The sequence below is a fragment of the Plectropomus leopardus genome, chromosome 5, assembly GCF_026936395.1.
Source record: "Plectropomus leopardus strain MGB_pleo_1.0 chromosome 5, ASM2693639v1, whole genome shotgun sequence".
Taxonomy (NCBI): Eukaryota; Metazoa; Chordata; class Actinopteri; order Perciformes; family Serranidae; genus Plectropomus; species Plectropomus leopardus.
This window is the reverse complement of record NC_142180.1, coordinates 34,694,319-34,711,553: the sequence shown is the minus strand read 5'-3', so window position 1 is coordinate 34,711,553 and position 17,235 is coordinate 34,694,319. Positions and strand designations below refer to the sequence as shown.

General features: G+C 37.2%; 1 protein-coding gene across 1 annotated transcript in view; it reads right to left on the bottom strand.

Annotated features, from left to right (window-relative positions):
• Positions 1-15,532, bottom strand: part of tmem131 (transmembrane protein 131) — a 50,398-nt gene extending 34,866 nt beyond the window's left edge. Inside the window, exons 1-5 of the mRNA XM_042483674.2 lie at positions 15,197-15,532; positions 9,754-9,815; positions 8,759-8,799; positions 3,709-3,777; positions 1,044-1,164 (exon numbers count right to left, since the gene is read on the bottom strand). Coding sequence (XP_042339608.2) covers positions 1,044-1,164; positions 3,709-3,777; positions 8,759-8,799; positions 9,754-9,815; positions 15,197-15,368 — 465 coding nt within the window. The 5' untranslated portion in view covers positions 15,369-15,532. The remainder of the gene's footprint in view (positions 1-1,043; positions 1,165-3,708; positions 3,778-8,758; positions 8,800-9,753; positions 9,816-15,196) is intronic.
• Positions 15,533-17,235: the final 1,703 nt, after the last annotated feature.

Below are 17,235 nucleotides of genomic sequence, written 5' to 3'. Positions count from 1 at the left end.
TAATAGCTGTTTTTACATTATTTATATTTTTCCATATTATTTTATGTTTTATATTTATATATTTACGTATATATTATATAGTTATAGTTATACATTTATATTTTGTGATCAAATAATTGATATTTAATTCTTATTATATAAAAAATATATAATAATATTTTTTCTTATCACTGACCAAATATCGACTTTTGCCGGCCATGTTTGAGTATTTATGACATCAAGTCGGCAACTCGTGTTATAAAATTATCTCAGAGTTGTTTTTCCAACATGAGAGCCCATTTAAGTGAATTTCACCAACGGGAAAGTCGTCATTACGATTATTCTGGCATCACATGAACGCAGCATTAGAGACTAAATGGAGGGAATGAATAAAAAGGAGAGCTGTATTACTTCAACAACTACAATGTCGGTTATTTTTGACTCATCCTGTTGTTAAACTGTATCCTGTACATTTAAGTCAGGATTTAAGTATTTTCTCATGAAGCCAGTGAAGAGTATGCGTCATTTTTAAAGACTGTGTGCACTGTAACTTAATTATATTGTCCTTTACTCTGCCTTGTCCGTTTGGACTGCCTCTTTTTGTGCTATCATTCATTTCTTTGGTGTGGTCACATGTTCGAATGACTCATGAATTGCGTCAGGACTTCCCTATTTCTTAGTGTCTACATGCTGCAGTTTACAGCTTTAACAATGTGCATGACTACAAGAGTCTACTCGAGTCTAAGCAGAAAAAAAGACAGCAAATGGCATGTAGGAGACAGAAAGATACAGTAAATTGTGTTTTCAGGTTAGTCCCTTATTTACAATAATCAAAACACGTCATCACATTGATTTATCAATGCTTAAAAATGCTGCATGAAGCACGATAATCAAACACTGTGAGATCATCACAGCCATGTTACACAGACGACAGGAACCACCTCTTTCTTTAACAATAACACATAACAAATAAATAAATAATAAAAATAGCATTTTCAAAGTTCTTGTCTTTTGAGACAAAAACAAATGTTTGCAAGGTGATTTCCCGAGCGATGAGTACTTACCCTATTCTGGAAAAAGGATGCGTGAAAATGTGCTGTTGTTGCTGATATTGATATCAAACTAATTTCTTCTGAGCTAGGATTATGTAAATAAACTTTCTCCATTTTTGGCATTCCAACGGGCCTGCAAACAAAGAAAAGAACAACAATATAATATATGTAAACAACAATATATATACAGAAATTAAAACCTTAATGTAAAAGAACATATGGATGCACTGTACAGTATTTCCCCTAAAAAAGTCCCAGTTGTGGTGGAAGTTGTGTAGAACATCCACTGACAAGAGAGGGGCTTTACACACATATTTGTACACAGCTGCAGATGCGTAGATGTCAAATTACGTTTTATTAAATGCTTCCTATATTCCAGGTGATGTTAAAGTCGCTCCGGCACATGAAGATGTAACAATAGACACCTAACATTGCTTTTAAAAAAACAATAAATGACTATTAACAAGTAAAACAGAGAAAAGCTGCCTACATGAAAACTGTCTCCAATTAGTTCAAGAGGTTTTTTTAAGGGTGACATCAAAAACAAAAGTTGTTACAATTGTCCCCGGTCTCCCCTAAACATTCCTGTATCACTAGCGCATGATAGATATATATATATGTAGATATCCGGGATATTTTAGCTTCATTTTTGTACAGTGAGATTAAGTAAATCCATCTTTATATACGCTCAATAGTGAAAATGTGAACAGAAACTCAGATTTAATGTCCCTACATTAGTGCACGCAGTCTGCTGAAGTCATTCTTTCTCATTTTCTAATATTTTTTCAACTTTTACAATCCTATCTTATAGTATTTGTTCTTTTTTACAACTGGTAACTTATTAAACTGTGCCTTCTTTAAACATGCTGTTAGAGAACTCTGGTTTGTTTTTTTCACAATGAAATCACTGATCAATAAAGTATTTCTGATTCTGATTCATTTGTAGCCAATCAGTATTTGACATTCCTTCAGGTTACCGTCCCCAAATTATTAACTTTTTGTAAAGACTGGTACAAGTAGCTCTGCATCTTAAAAACCATTTGTTGTAAAAGCTGCCCTTTAAGTTTACATCCAAAGCAAATAATAAACTTTTAGCCTGTGCTTTCTTTCATTTCATAAGGCAAGAAAATCAGCTCCAAGGGACTTGAAACTTGGGGAGTTTTTATGATTTTCTCTGCTCGACTGCAATAAAAAAGTACGTTTGGCTTAAGAAGAAAAGATGCTATGATGGACTACCTCTAGGTCAGCTCATTAACCCTTTGAAACCTGCGTAAATGGGCTTGATTTCAAGAAGTTTCAAGAAAATTACCTGAAATTTGGCACAAAAAAGTAAAATTAAAATAAAAATGAAATAAATACACATATAAACATATAGATAAACAGCAAATAATAATAACAAATAAAAATAATAATTTTTTTTGCACATTTTGCCTTTATGTCCATCATTATTAACTTCTAAATAATTTCTTTATCTTGTTTTTTAAAACTAATTTTCAGGTAATTTTCTTGTCACCTTTTTAAAATTTCTTTCAATTTGTAAGACATCATTAGCAAAGTTGCTTGTTGCCTTTTTAGCCATTTTATAAAAACAAGTTTCAAAGGTTTAAATGATACGAAAGGCGTCCGAACACAGCACAAGAAAAATGATGTTGTTCCACGTTTAACCTGAAAAATCAATTTTATTGTCCTTGAAACAAAGTGGAAAAGGAGGCTGCTGGTTCCTCCGACACAAGAGAGAAGATCTAAACGTGTCCGTCATATTAACATCTAAATTTGAGCCTCTTTGGATGTATTAAGACCGCTAATCAAACCCGTCCTGTCCAGTGTATTAGAGTCGGGGTGAGAATTTCTCAAGGTTTTATTTTCATGCTCTGCAAACATTCACAGCTGATAAGTGGATGTTTATGGAGGACACAGGACAGGGGAGGACAGGCTGAGACAGCTGGGTCAGCTGGGATACCCCCGCTCCTCTGAGAGCTACCGAGTCGCTCGCACTCTGCGCCCTGTTTGGGTTAGCTACATTTAGGGCACGGTCCCGCTGCATGGGTGTGCACCGACTGTCAGAGTGGAATGTGATCTAATGAATCTTGTGCAGGTGGAGCTAAAAGTGTTCGAGTTAAATGCTCAATTAGTGATGTCAGGTTGAGGCTTCTCACCTCAGAGTAACTCAAACTTTTACGGATACATTTTAAAGTGCATTGGCACCAATCTGCAAACTACACACTGAGTTTTGAAAATGTTTAATATTACATAAGAAGGTTTAAGTCCTCGTACTTTGCACATAACGAGGCCAATTTGCACAGAAATGAAGCACTTTTTTTTTTACTTTTGACCCTCTGCCCTCTGATTTTATTTATTTTTAGGTTTTAGTCCTTTATTGCTTTCCAGGCTTGTGTTTTTTTTAAATCGGTCTTTGTTTTTATCTGCTGTTTTCAAATTGTTTTTTATTGTCTTGCTGTGTAAATCTTTTTTACTGTGAGCTAATGGGCGCTTTAATTTCCTTTGGGATTAATAAAGTTAATCTAAATTGCTTTGGGTCAAATAATTATAGTAAAAGGGATCTCTTTATATCAAAAAAGACAATTTAAAGTCTCAAATAACGTCAAAAAGCAATAAGAAACACACATAATTTAAAAATAAAACAATTAAAAAGTGTAAGAATGTATCAAACACTCACTGTTCATGAAAATCCAACATTGGAGGTTCAAATCGTATAGGGCGGCAGTTCCCACGGTGCGGGGACGTGCTGTGAGAGACATGAAGATGTGACAGCAGCAACAGCAGGAGAGAGAAAATAGTATCCATGTTTGTGTGCAATTCAAACAAATAAGAGGCTAAACACACAAGCACAGACACCAGCGTCTGTTCCCTGGCATTTTTAACAGCACATTAAGATGGCCATGGGACCGCTCCCATATAAAGCGCACTGTTTCCATGTGTAAACACGCCATGAAAATCCATAGAGTACAAAAAAAATAAATCAACCGGACAAGAAAGCCAAACAAAAAACGTTCCTCTCTTTGCAGCCTTTGGCGTGTTGGTGTTTCTCTCACACAAAGGCAACTACTTTTGAGCATCGGCTGCACCCGTCTGGTGAGGACACAGTCATAACTCACCAAACCTGTTTCACCACAGGTGTATCTTAACAATAGGTAAGGCTGTACATAAAGAGAAGCTACTCCTCTTTGTAATGTACAACAGAGTGTGTGTAATGAGAGCCTTTATGTAAATCTCAGGGAGGGAGAAGTTCATCATTGACGCGGGTGTGGCACATAATCAAGCTTTATGCCGTTTGATGGCTGAAAAAGTAAACACCTGAAAGTCACATGCTCTTTTAACCGAGAATATTTAAAACCAGTTGTGGCACTCAGCCTGCAGTGGTTAAAAAAAAGCTTTTGAGAAACTCAACTGTGATGTTGCTCTCCAAAAATCATGACCTAGTTGCTCAAGATCATCTACAGACTTTGTGGTTATGAAACAGAAAAGGATCGTAGGTTTTTCACTTCAAAGGAATTTGCTTTGGTTTTTTGGTGCATACATTTAAACATATTAAGATGAATATTAATAAGGTATTACAACACTTTAGAACATGAAAATAACGTAGAAAAAATACAATAAAAATATGACAGATACTTTTAAAAAGTGCTGTAACATAATAAATACGTAAAAAAAACCTGTTGAAGCAGCGCAGCTACAGCACAGTCCCTAAATAACGGCTCTGTCGTGATCTCTGCAGATTTACATGTTCTGCTTGTTGTTGAAGGAATCAAACATCAGATATCAGTTTATTTGTTCAGCAGAGCCGAGCTGGAAACTCACTACACCTGAACTCACACCGCGTCCAGCGGACACCAGCAAGGACACCAGCAGAGAGTGAGCGGACATTCGGAGACAGCAGCGGACACGCCAGTGAAGTATGACAGGGGAGCGGACACTGCCGGCGATGAGGACATTCGGAGACACCGACAAAAACACCAACTGAGACACTGGCGGGGAACGAGAGCAGAGTGGACACCGACGGAGACAAATGAGAGCGCAGCGGACATCCAGAGACACAGACGGAGACACCAGCAGAGACACTAGTGGCGAATGAGAGCGCAGCAGACATTCGGAGACACCGGCAGAGACAGCAGCAGAGACACCGGCAGAGAAAATGAGCGTAGAGGACACCGGCAGAGACACCAACAAGACAGGTGTGGTTTGATAGAAAGAAAATAGTTCCTATATGAAACTGCTCAGAGGAAGGTCTGTGGATTATTTTAGGTAACCTGGTCATGATTTCTAGAAAAAAAACACTGCTGTTGAGTTTCTCAGAGGTATTATTTGGCGCTTTGAGCACCATAAGTCGAGTGCCATCTAATACTAATATATTGGAGAAAAGACAGAAATCTCAACAGCTGTTATCTCCAACACTCTGCAGATCAAACCAAAACTATCAAGACTGATAAAAAACACTACAGGTAAGGGGAAAAATGCGTATTCTGGGGTGACCGTCCCTTTAAGACAGCCCCAAAAGAAATCTTTTATACTCTTTTGCACCAGAATTAATGTTGTGGTATCAATGCCATCCACTAACACACCACGCACATGCGATTACTCTGATATCACCCTGGAGTCGGACAATTAACCACAGATCAATTTCACCAATTTACTACCAGGCCTACGTGTACGGGGAGCAGACAATGGCTGCAGCAGCGTGCTCCAATAGCAGAGCTCACAGGAGACGGGATGGATTTCCATCCCCTGAGGCGCACGGTAATCCAGACAGAGCCCCAGCCGAGCACTGTTCCTCCCGGATAATCTGACATCTGCAGCCTGTCCGCGCTTCTCCCATTAATATAACAACTACTGACAAAATTCTTGCGGGATTAAGGACTCGCACGGCTGTGAATTCTGTGCGGCCTTTCGCTCTGCACTTCAGAGCTAATGTGTTGAATGTCAGGGGTGTAATTGGAGGAGCTGGGGAGATCATGAGGAAGGCTGTGCCTCTTGGCCTCAGATGTGCATGTGCCCAGTGTCGGGCTAACCTTAAAACCGGCGCATTAAAAGACAACATGAAGACTGTGAAAAGAATTCCTGCGGTCGTGATGAATATGCTGAGAGGTGTTTCCACAAAAGAGGAGCACGGTGACTAATAACGGCGAGATTATAACTACCAACCAACCATTTCCAAACATACTAGACACACACAACGAGGAAAAGGGGAAGCTGAACTTTTAAAAAAACTCTAAAACAGTCAAATAGAAAAATGCCCTCCCCCCTTGACTGACAGGGAGTGGTCTTACTACGCCTGTGAGAGATAACCCTTTTATGGATTAGAACATACTGTACAAACAGTAACGGCCTGCTGCTGTATGCTGCACTCAGACAAAACATACGTGTAAGGGGACAATTAAGGACAGAGTATTGATTTTACTTGAAGGCCATTATGTTAATAAGTTAACTGACTTGTAAATGTTTCCTGCCTCGGACACAGCGCGTACTTGTTTGAGCAGTTCTACCTGTTGGACACATCGCCACGTAGCCCTTTCCAGCAGCACCTAAGACTTGCATTGCAAAATCTGAGTTGTATCCAAACATTTCAGTGAAGCCACTATTGCTATGTTTGTCTCGAGGTATTTAGGCAGTCCTTGAAGGCAATGTGATCCAATCAGGGACGTTTGTCAGCACCAGCGGTACGGTTCTGCTGGTTGAAGTATGAAAAAAAACCACACAACCATCTGCCTGTCTGCTCCTCTCGGCCTCGCCGCTGTGGGTGCAAACTGTCAGACTCTCATATGAGCTGTCTGTGCGGTCTGCTCTGCCAGATCTCAGCTTTTCCAAGTCGCTGTGGCAGCAGAGAGGCGCACTGCGGTCTGCTCCAGCAACAGGTGACACAGAGCGAGCAGTTTCCCCTACGAGTCGTGTCACGAACAGCACGTTTGAGGGAGCTGAGGGGGTCGTAAGATCTCAGGAAAACTAACACTTCTTTGCATCTTTGCATTCTTGCAACATTTAAGGGCAGTTACATTCATTTTTGAAGTATTTCTGTACTTCTGTAGCTTTCCAGTAGTTGATTCAAATTTTGGTCAAAGTATTACGCAATTACGCATCTAAATACCATATTTTTCCAAAACTCTTCTCAAGAATTTAAAAAACGGGACTAGGCGTAGGTTTCTGCATAATGTTGTAATCCCACATTCAGCTGTGGATACCACAAATTTGACAGAGTAAGTCACATAATAACACAAGCAAAGTAAATGATCGAGGCCGAGGCAGACCAGCAACTCCTTTGTGCTGCGAGGTAAAATGACTGTTTTTGTTATGGAGTCTGGTGCCTCTGAAAAAGGCCAGGAAACGGCTTTAGTTACTCATTGGGAAGAGCTTTATGATGGCAGGGTAAAGCGGTGAAAATAATCTAATTTTATTTTTTGTAGCTGGCTTAAATACAAATGATGCACTGTCCATTACACAGTCTTTCATGCATTCATATTTTTTCACAGTGATTTTGCAAAGATCCGTACAAACTCTAAAAACTGCACCTCTTTAATTTTAATTCGGTTTTACTGAAAATATTTTACATTTTTTTTAATCTAACTATAAATGTCTTCTGATTTATATTTATGTTTCTAGCTTTGTGCAATGCCTGCTTTATTTTCATTTCCCCTTGCTATATTTATATTGTGCATCAATACACCAAAGAAAAGTCCCTGCATGTGAAAACCTACTTGGCAATAAACTGGATCCTAAAAACCAGCATGATCCTAAGATCCTATTAACCAAAATTGTCAGAGTGGCTTGAAGTTGTTGTCGTCTTGTAAATGATTATGATATTGTACATATAACAGATACCTTGTAGCCTGGCACATACAATAAAATGCTGACCCAGGTTTGTTGATAAGAAAGTTTTTGTGCTTGCTTGTTCACATGAACACGGTGACTGATTTTGCATTAGTTACAGTAAAATGTTTGCAGCATCTTTGTTGTTTTCTACTTTGTCAGTCTTCATGTTAAAGGTGGAAGCAAAATTAAAGTGGAAACATTTTTAACCTTTCCTCTCCTAACGTTTCCAAGTGGTATTATTTATGGCGATGCTGTTGCAAAGACAACAAAATACTTTTCTGTTTTCCCTTTAGAGTCTAGTAACACCTAATGGTACCACAGTCGCAGCTGTTGTATCAATTGTTTCACTGTCTACTATTTCTGGGGAAAGCACCTACACAGAGTTTACACTGATGCTCTTTGGTAACTGGAGATTACAAAACAAAAGCACAATTTTTTTTTTATTTGGATGCACAATGGTTGACGCATTTCCGAATTTGCCGAAAATCAAGCGTTTGTTTTTTGGGAGATCGTACCCGGTGACAGACAGAGTTGCAGAGTGAAAGCGAGGATTATAGGAAACCAATCTAAACGCTGATGGTGTCATTATTTTAAAGCCATTACAGTACCTCCTAATGACAAGTTAAAACAAAAACCTTTTCCACTTCAAGTGTGCTGCTGTTTTTTTTTTTGTTTTTTTTTTTTAACTTGCTGTGTCAATTCACTTCAGACCTCATTTAGCTTGTAGCAACACTAACAAAAGAATACCATCCAGGTACATCATCGACACAGGTAACAACAACACTCACATACCGGACTACACCCAAACTTTTATAATGGCATTTAACTGCAAAAACACACAATTGTTTGACATAGTTGCAACATGAGAAGGAAGGATATTTCTGAAATGAAAAATAAAAACTTACCTTTGTTGGTGATATAAACTAAAATCAATGTCAGACTCTGCCTGCAAAAAAGAGCAAAGACATAAGAAATTACCTTAATGTGTTTTAAACAGACATTACATCACCACGTTAAGACAGTGGTTGTCAAACTGTGGGACAGTCCCTGCTGGGGAGATATAGAGTCACTGCAGGCTGAACGTGGATAATTGGGGGGAAAATATGGAGTGAAACAAAAAGCCCTTTTTGCAAATAGATCGTGCCATAGAGCCACTAAAAAGTCTCTTCTTTATGCCGCCTTTGCATTTTTACACAGAACTCCAGTGTGTGATTTTAGACAGCAAGCTGGCATCGCAGAAGCACAAGAGGTGTGACATTTAACACAACAGCGTCTGCCTCTAGTGTGACATATAGCATATGCGTCGGCTGTGCTTTATTAACAATAATGGCATGACATGTCAATAACAATCGTTTACTGTCTCTGTTATATGTATGGCAGCAGTTTATTTGTGGACATTTACAGCTGCTGTTCTTCTTCTTTGAATTAGCTGCTAACTTCTAACAGCTGCTTTTTAAACCTCCCACGCTGGGTTGCAAACATAACACGCCATCTAAACGTCACACCCATGATGCCTATGATTTTATTCTACTGCCGGCCTCTTACATAGACCTCGATTCAGCGCTGTTGCTATTTCCGTTGCAGCCTTAGAAGGTGAGAAAACTCTCACCTCAACTGTTCGTTTTTCACATAAAAAGAAAAGTTAAATCAGATTTTTATATATGTTTTAGATTATGGGGATGTCACATTTCGTGTTGGAGTTTGTCGTATTCCAAATTCTGAGTAATGACAGAAAGATTTTCCTGTTTATTGTAAATGTATATCGGTTCCAAACATCGGTTATCGGTCTCATTAACTACTCATAATTGGTATTTGTATCGGCCCTGAAAAACCAATATCGGTCGACCTCTAGTGAGTGATGGTTCAATTTCAAAGACAAGAAGACGGTAACAGTACTCACCTGTAGAAGGCTTCCCTCACCAAAATGTAAAACTTCTAGAATTGTGTCTGACTGAATGAATGCTGTAAAAAAACAAAAAAAAAAGAAGACATTATTATTATTATTATTATTATTATTATTATTATTAGCACCATCATTGACACAGAAAAGGAGAACAAACTGTCTCTAATAACAGCAGCATTTTGAACATTTAACCCTTTTGAATTACTGGTGGGAACACTGGAAGGTGAAACTACAGCAGAATTGGACGGGTCTAAAAATAGCTTTCTGCAAGCAGCTCCTCCTCCTCCTAAATCTACCCAGCAGTTTGCGGTCATTATATCTTCCTGCAGCACAAAGTTATATTATTAGTTAAGATAACTCCCTGCGTGAACTTTAATCTCTTGTACTTTCAGTGCAGACCAGAGACAAGAGAAAAGATCAGCCTTGGTAACTGTGTTCACATTCTGCTTGGTGAAGGTCAGCGTCTACAAGGAAGAAATATTTAATCTATGAACACATAAAATACTCGCAAGTCCATGAAGCATTTCATTGTGTATCTGTCGCCAAAAAAAAAGTAAACCCTCTGACTCTAGTGAAGTGTGTTAAACGGGTAGTAAATCCTCAGTATGATTAACAGGATTTTAAGGCCTGGATGTTTCTTGCATTAGGTGTCATATGACTCGTTCCAAGAATGAATCGACAAGCTTGGAGAGCCTAAAATTCAACTCCATACTCAGCATTTATAACGCTTTCACTTCAGTGAGCAGCTTTACACCTGACACCAATGAAATTCAACAACAACCTTTGCAGATCATGTTCGCTGCACACTTTTAGCAATGAAACCTGTTATTAAGTTTGACAATTAAACTGTCGTGTTGCTCTGAAGCAACAGCTGGATCTTTAATGAAATTTCAAATATAAAACATGCCTATTGGAAACACATCAGCTTTGAAAAAAACTCCCTTTTATTGCAAAAACGTTTATCCACTCGCATAGGGTGGTATTTTGGGCGATTTGAAAAAGACATATTTTGCAAAACCGCAATGGAAACACTTGTTTTTGTTTTTATAGGTCACATGATTCGAAACAAAGAGTTGAAGAGTCACCAAAAGAGGCGTTATTGCATCTCATAACATCACCACTTACACGTGGCCACTCCCACGTATAAGGGCTTGCCTTTCCAATATCACTCACATACCACGCCTACGTCGCCTTGGATTGGAAATAATGACGGCTCGTGTGGTGGCTGCAATCAAAATAAAGCTGCTAATGTTTTGAACATCCATCGCCATGGTTACTGAAATGTTATCGCCAAAGGAGAAGTCGCATAGCATCGCTCAGTGGAAATAGTCATCTTGCAATTGTGTTTTATCGACATTTCGAACATATCGTTCAAGCTTAGCACAAATCTATAATGGACACCCGCCTTATGATGTCAATAAACTTGTAAACTGTGGTCAAACTAGGCAGCGCTGATCTAATATGAGTCAAAAATCTGTAACTACATTGTCTATTTTCTGCTTCAAATGTTTTCAGTAACATATTTTAGTGAACTGTTTAGCTGTAAAATAAGAAAGTTTGCTCCAGCTGGTGGGGATAGTGTTGTCAAAAATATCTATTTATCAATACATATCGATTCTGATTATTTGAAACATTTCCAATACTCTCTTCCAGAATATCGATACACCAGTACGAACTATTTTTAAAAAGAAAAGCGTCAATTTTTCCCTATGGTATTTATCAAAGTATGTATCAAAGTTAGAAATTACACAATCATGACAACACTAGTGGGAAGTTGGTACTTCAGTTGACTATATCAAGCAGCTGGGTCACAAACTTTCTCATTTTACAGCTAAACAGTACACCAAAATTTCAGAAAATATTTGAGATGAGAAATAGGCAATGTAGTAACAGTGTAGTAACTAGTGCCTAGTTTGACAGTCTGACCACAACTCACGAGTTGTGAGGCATGATTGACAGCTGCGTCAGAGACTCCTCGGCTCTGATTGGTAGTTTTGTTCACATGCAAGCGTTAGAAGAACTAAGAGAAGGCGGAAGAGTATATGTTTTTTTCCACAGATTTGTCTCATGTACCACTGTGCAATAACATGAGAATTTCAGCAAATATATCAAAAAGGTAATTTTCTAAAAGTTACCATCTACAGCTGTAACTGCTGCTGGTTATTAAGTGTGTTTTAGGTTAAGTTGCATCAGCTGAACCTGGTGATCTAATCACTTCATGCAACAACTCGGTTTCATTTCCGTTTTAGATTTCATTACTGACATGACACGAGTACTACATCACACACAGCTGACATTAGAGCTACTCTGCCATGGGTAAGCATCTGGTGAAAGTTGGAGTAAATTTCTCCAAGTCCAACTTAACTTCTTTGGCAGGAATATAGTGGAAAGAAATAACTTTTCCAAGACTTTGTGAAGGAAAGTCATAGTGAAAGTTACACTGAATTACTCCAGCTTTAATGCAGCTCAACAGAAAATGAAACTTTTCTGTTACTTTGAATCATTATGTTTCTTGTTAGTCAGCAGGTGGATAACAAAACTACTATCAAAACAACAAATAGGACAAAATTCAAAATGTTCTCGACAATAATAAGCTTTGGGGCTAAATCTAAAACATCAATCAAAGGTGGCCAAATGCAACTGTGGGTTTTTTAGCGATTGTCAAACTGAAAGTAAGCATAAATCACGTCATTTCTCCTGGCTTGGGCCTGTGTGAATCTGCACAGATAATTTGAATAGTGAAGCACAACCAGCAGTGATCTAACTAACTCAGACACTGTTTCCTGAGTCTGCAGACAAAGTGACATCACAATGTCTGCCAAATAACCTCCGTTATCGCTCAAGTACATTTCTTTTTGGATAAATGCTCAGATTGTGTTGCAAACACATGGAGCCAATGTAAACAATTTATAGGCACCAGACACGTTTCAGGGTTGGCACAGCTTATCTCGGACGTTGACTGCAGCTGTCCACTCACGACGGACAGACTTATCACTGTGACCTGACATGATCAGTAGATTTGACAGCTGGACACTTCAGCCCGCTGGATAAATAACATGCGGCTGTCATTTGGCCCCTAAACGACCGGAGCCAAACGCAGAGTCATAATCAGGCAGCCACGTTTTCAAATAAATGTCTGAATCAGTCACCTGACCCGACTGATTCAGACATTTCCGTCATTGACTCTAGTTTGAGGAAGTGGTACAGGGCACCCTGGCAGCCACGAAGAGGCAATGCTGCTATTAATGTTTCATCAGAAATGTATTATTTAGTTTTGAAGGGGTCACAAACAAAAGATTCAAGAAAACACAAAAAAGTACAAAAGAAAATCTATAATAATTAAACTACCTATAAATCTATACATAAACAGTCAAAGCACAATGAAAACATGGGCACTATATATATATATATATGACAACTTTAGGATGGAGAGGAATACTTTTGCTATTAGACTGCAACAGGACAAGTCTTTAAAAAGTGATTTTATTCTATATTATTTACTTTTTTAATGGTTTTGACAAACCTGTTTGTAAGCTCACTAAAGTATGTCCCTCGTGTCTTTAAAAATTACTTTCCATATCTACTAATTTCTTGCAATTTGCAAAACAGTTCTTGACAAGTTGCATAATGTCCCCTTTTCTTCTTGTTTTCAGAGAAATCAAACCAATCTCCTCAGTTTTTGATGGTTTAAATTCCTGTGAAAGTATCTGAACGCAGCACAAGAAAAGTGATGTTGATCTCGGTTTCAGAGGGTTGAGAGTGAATATCATTTTTAGAGCCATTCTAGTAAACAATGTCAGCATAGTCCATTAATTATATGAATAATGTAAAAATTATGTATTTTCCTCAATTTTATACACTATTTTTAGCCTTATTTTCTTTATTAATAACGTCAATAGGTTTTTTTTATTTTTATCTATTTTCCGTCTTATGTTATGCATTCTGTGCATTCAATGTTATAAATAAATTCAATGACTTATGGAGAAGGGGTGGGACTGAATACATTTTTACTTATTCTCACTCGATTACTACTTACTTTTTTGTATGTCTGTTTTGTATAATAATTTCTCTATTTCCCTTTTTGCATGTTCCAAATTAATGAATCAAATCAAAAATCAAATCAGTATCAAATGTAATTTCTTTTATGTAGAGCACATTGGGCTGCATTTCTTGTATGAAAGATGTTAAAAGTTTTAAGTTTATTATTATTATTATTTATAGTATGAAGTGTGTCTCTTTCTAACATTAAATGTAAACATAAACATTCTGAAATGCACTTAGGTCATATAGTGAGCTTACATTAGTCATAACTAAAATGCTTCTTATTAGTATAATAATAATTATTGTTATTATTTAAAGTATGAAGTGTGTCTCTTTCTCACATTACATGTAAACATAAACATTGTCTTTTAATTCAAATGCACTAAGATCAGATAGTGAGCTAACATTAGCCGTAGCTAAAATGCTCATGATTAGAATATTAATAAGTACTACTGTTATTATTTATAGTATTAAGTGTCTCTTTCTTAAATTAAATGTAAACATAAACATTGTCTTTTAATTGAAATGCACTTAGGTCATATAGTGACTTAACATTAGTTGCAGCTACAATCATTATTGTTATTATTGTTAGTATCTATGACATGAAGCGTCTCTCTCTAACATTTAATGTAAACATAAACATTGTCTTTTAACTAAAATGCACTCAGATCATTTCGTGAGCTAACATTAGTCATAACTAAAGTGCTCGGTATGAGTATAATAATACTAATTATTAGTATTGTTATTATTTATAGTATGAAGTGTCTCTTTCCAACATTAAATGTAAACATAAACATCGTCTTAATTGAAATGCACTAACATCATACAGTGATCTAAGATTAGTCGTAAATAAAATACTCGTTATTAGTATATTAATAATTATTATTATTTATAGTATAAAGTACCTCTTTCCAACATGAAATGTAAACATAAACATTGTCTTAACTGAAATGCACTAACATCATACAGTGAGCTAAGATTAGTCGTAGCTAATGCTAACCAGCTGCTCTTTCTGCCATTTATTAATTATTATGTTTATAATGTTTGCTGTTAGCCTAACTCAGCCTTATATGGACGGCTGACAACATGACAACAAGCTACAAACTGAGCTAACACTCACTGTAAAGGCCACATACAGTTGGCTAAAGGTGCCACTTTTACTCTGACGCTATGTTTACTATCACTTAAAACCAGCACCCCCGCTAAATGACAAGTGTTTAACAGCAAAGATAATAAACTACATTTCAGCTGCGTTTCAGAGGTGTAAATGTTAACGAGGCGGCGGGCTAGCTGTGTTAAAGTTGGCCCGTGGAGGTAACCCAAATCCACACTTCGTACAAATGTCTACGGAAGTTAGCGCTAGTTAGCTAATGCGGACGTAGCCCGCTAAGTTACAAACCTTGTTTATTGGCCCGCGTCGTGTGAATAAAAGCAATAAATAACATCCTCAATAATCCGACACACGGTGTTCTGGTTCCGCTGAGTGAGTGCCGAGGACTCTGGGCTCCGTCTCCGCTCGCCATGCTGCACTTCTTTCTGTTACGATAACAACCGAGCGAGTGTGCGGACATGCCCGTGTAAACCTCCGCTGACTCTGTCAATCATCGCCGTGAAAAAACTGAGCAGCGGCAGCAGCGGCGGCGGCGGCAGCGGCAGCAGCAGCAGCTAACTACCGAGCAGGACGGCGGCCTCGCTTCTTCTTCTTCTGCTGCTGCCTCTTCTTCTTCTACTCTTCCTCTTCCGCTCCATGGTGACGCGTCACAGGCTGACACACGGCGGTGTATACTGCTGCCTGCTGCAGCGGAGCCGCGCGCGCGCACGCACGCACACACACATGCATGCACGCACACGCACGCACACATACATGCGCATATACATATGCACGCGCGCGCACACACACATGCACACACACTCAGAAACTCACACTGGATTATTAATACATCAATAAAACTGACAAATAATACATGTTTTTCATATAACAGTACAGGATAATATATTTTTTTCCAAGCAAACAATCAGATTATGGAATGCCTTTTTAGTCAATATTTCTTAAAAAAAAATATATATATATATATATATATCTGTGTGTGTGTGTGTGTGTGTGTGTGTGTATTTATTTATTTAATAGATATTGGCTACAAAGGCATTCCATAATCAGTTTCCAAGGAAAAAGTATTAAAAAATGTTTATTAAGCGTCAGTTTTTCTTTATTGATTATTTAAAATTGAGTGTGAGTTTCTATGTCTGTATCTCTCTGTGTGTGTATATATATATATATAATTAAATTAACTAAAATAATGATGAACATTACTGTAAATATGCCGGTCAGGGCACTACAATAAATTAAAAACAGTACTATGCCTACTTATAAGATACATTGCATACAATACATTACATTATGTATATATATATATGTATGTATATATATATATATACACACATTTTCAATACAAGGCTTTTACTTGTGCATGTGTTTTTTTCACATTGTGGTATTAGTACTTTTTATTGACTGTTTAATATGTTTCTGTTTTTTTTTTTGTGGAGGTGGAGACATGCACTTCCCACTCAGCGAGGCTCGAGGAAAAATATTTGCAACTCCGAGGAGTGTCATGATGTGGAACAAAAAATAAACAAACAAACAAAACAAAAAAACGAACTCAAACAACCATCCTCTTACCCCCAGTCTGAAAAATAAAGTACAGTCCCTTATTATGTTATTATAAACCCATACTTGATATGCATACAAATACATACATACATATTTACAAACATACATACGTTGAGTTCTTTTTTTATTTAATCTCTTTGCCCATTTATTTGTTGATTGATTTATTGATGGTTTTATTTCAGTCATATTTATTTTTTTCCTGCTTGTATGTATGTATATATTTAGATATTTATTTATTTTAGACTAAAATAGCATTCCATATCAAGTACGGGCCCATGATAACATAATAAGGGACTGTAGTTTATTTATCAGAGTAGGGGGATGGCTGTTTTTTTGTATGTTTATTTTTTTTGTTTGTTTGTTTGTTTTACATCATGACCCTCCCCGGAGCTGCAAATATATTTCCTTGAGCCTCCCTGAGTGGGAAACGCACGTCTCCACCCCCACAAAAGAAAAAAAAAAAGAAAAAAAAGAAAAATTGTAGTTTATGTATTAAAAATGTATATATAAATTTTTGATTTTTGTGGGGTGTTTTTTATATTATATTTTATATTTAGTTATATTTAGACTTAAATTGATATCAAAACAGTTGGTAATGAATTTTCTGTGTGGCTGATTAATTAATCAACAGATCATTTCAGCTGTACTTGAATAAACGGTTTGGTAATTTAATTTATAACAAAACATCATATTTTATATAACCTCTTCTAATGTTTTTTTTTTTTTTTTTACTGAGTAAAGTAACTATAGTAACTAAAGCTGTCCGATAA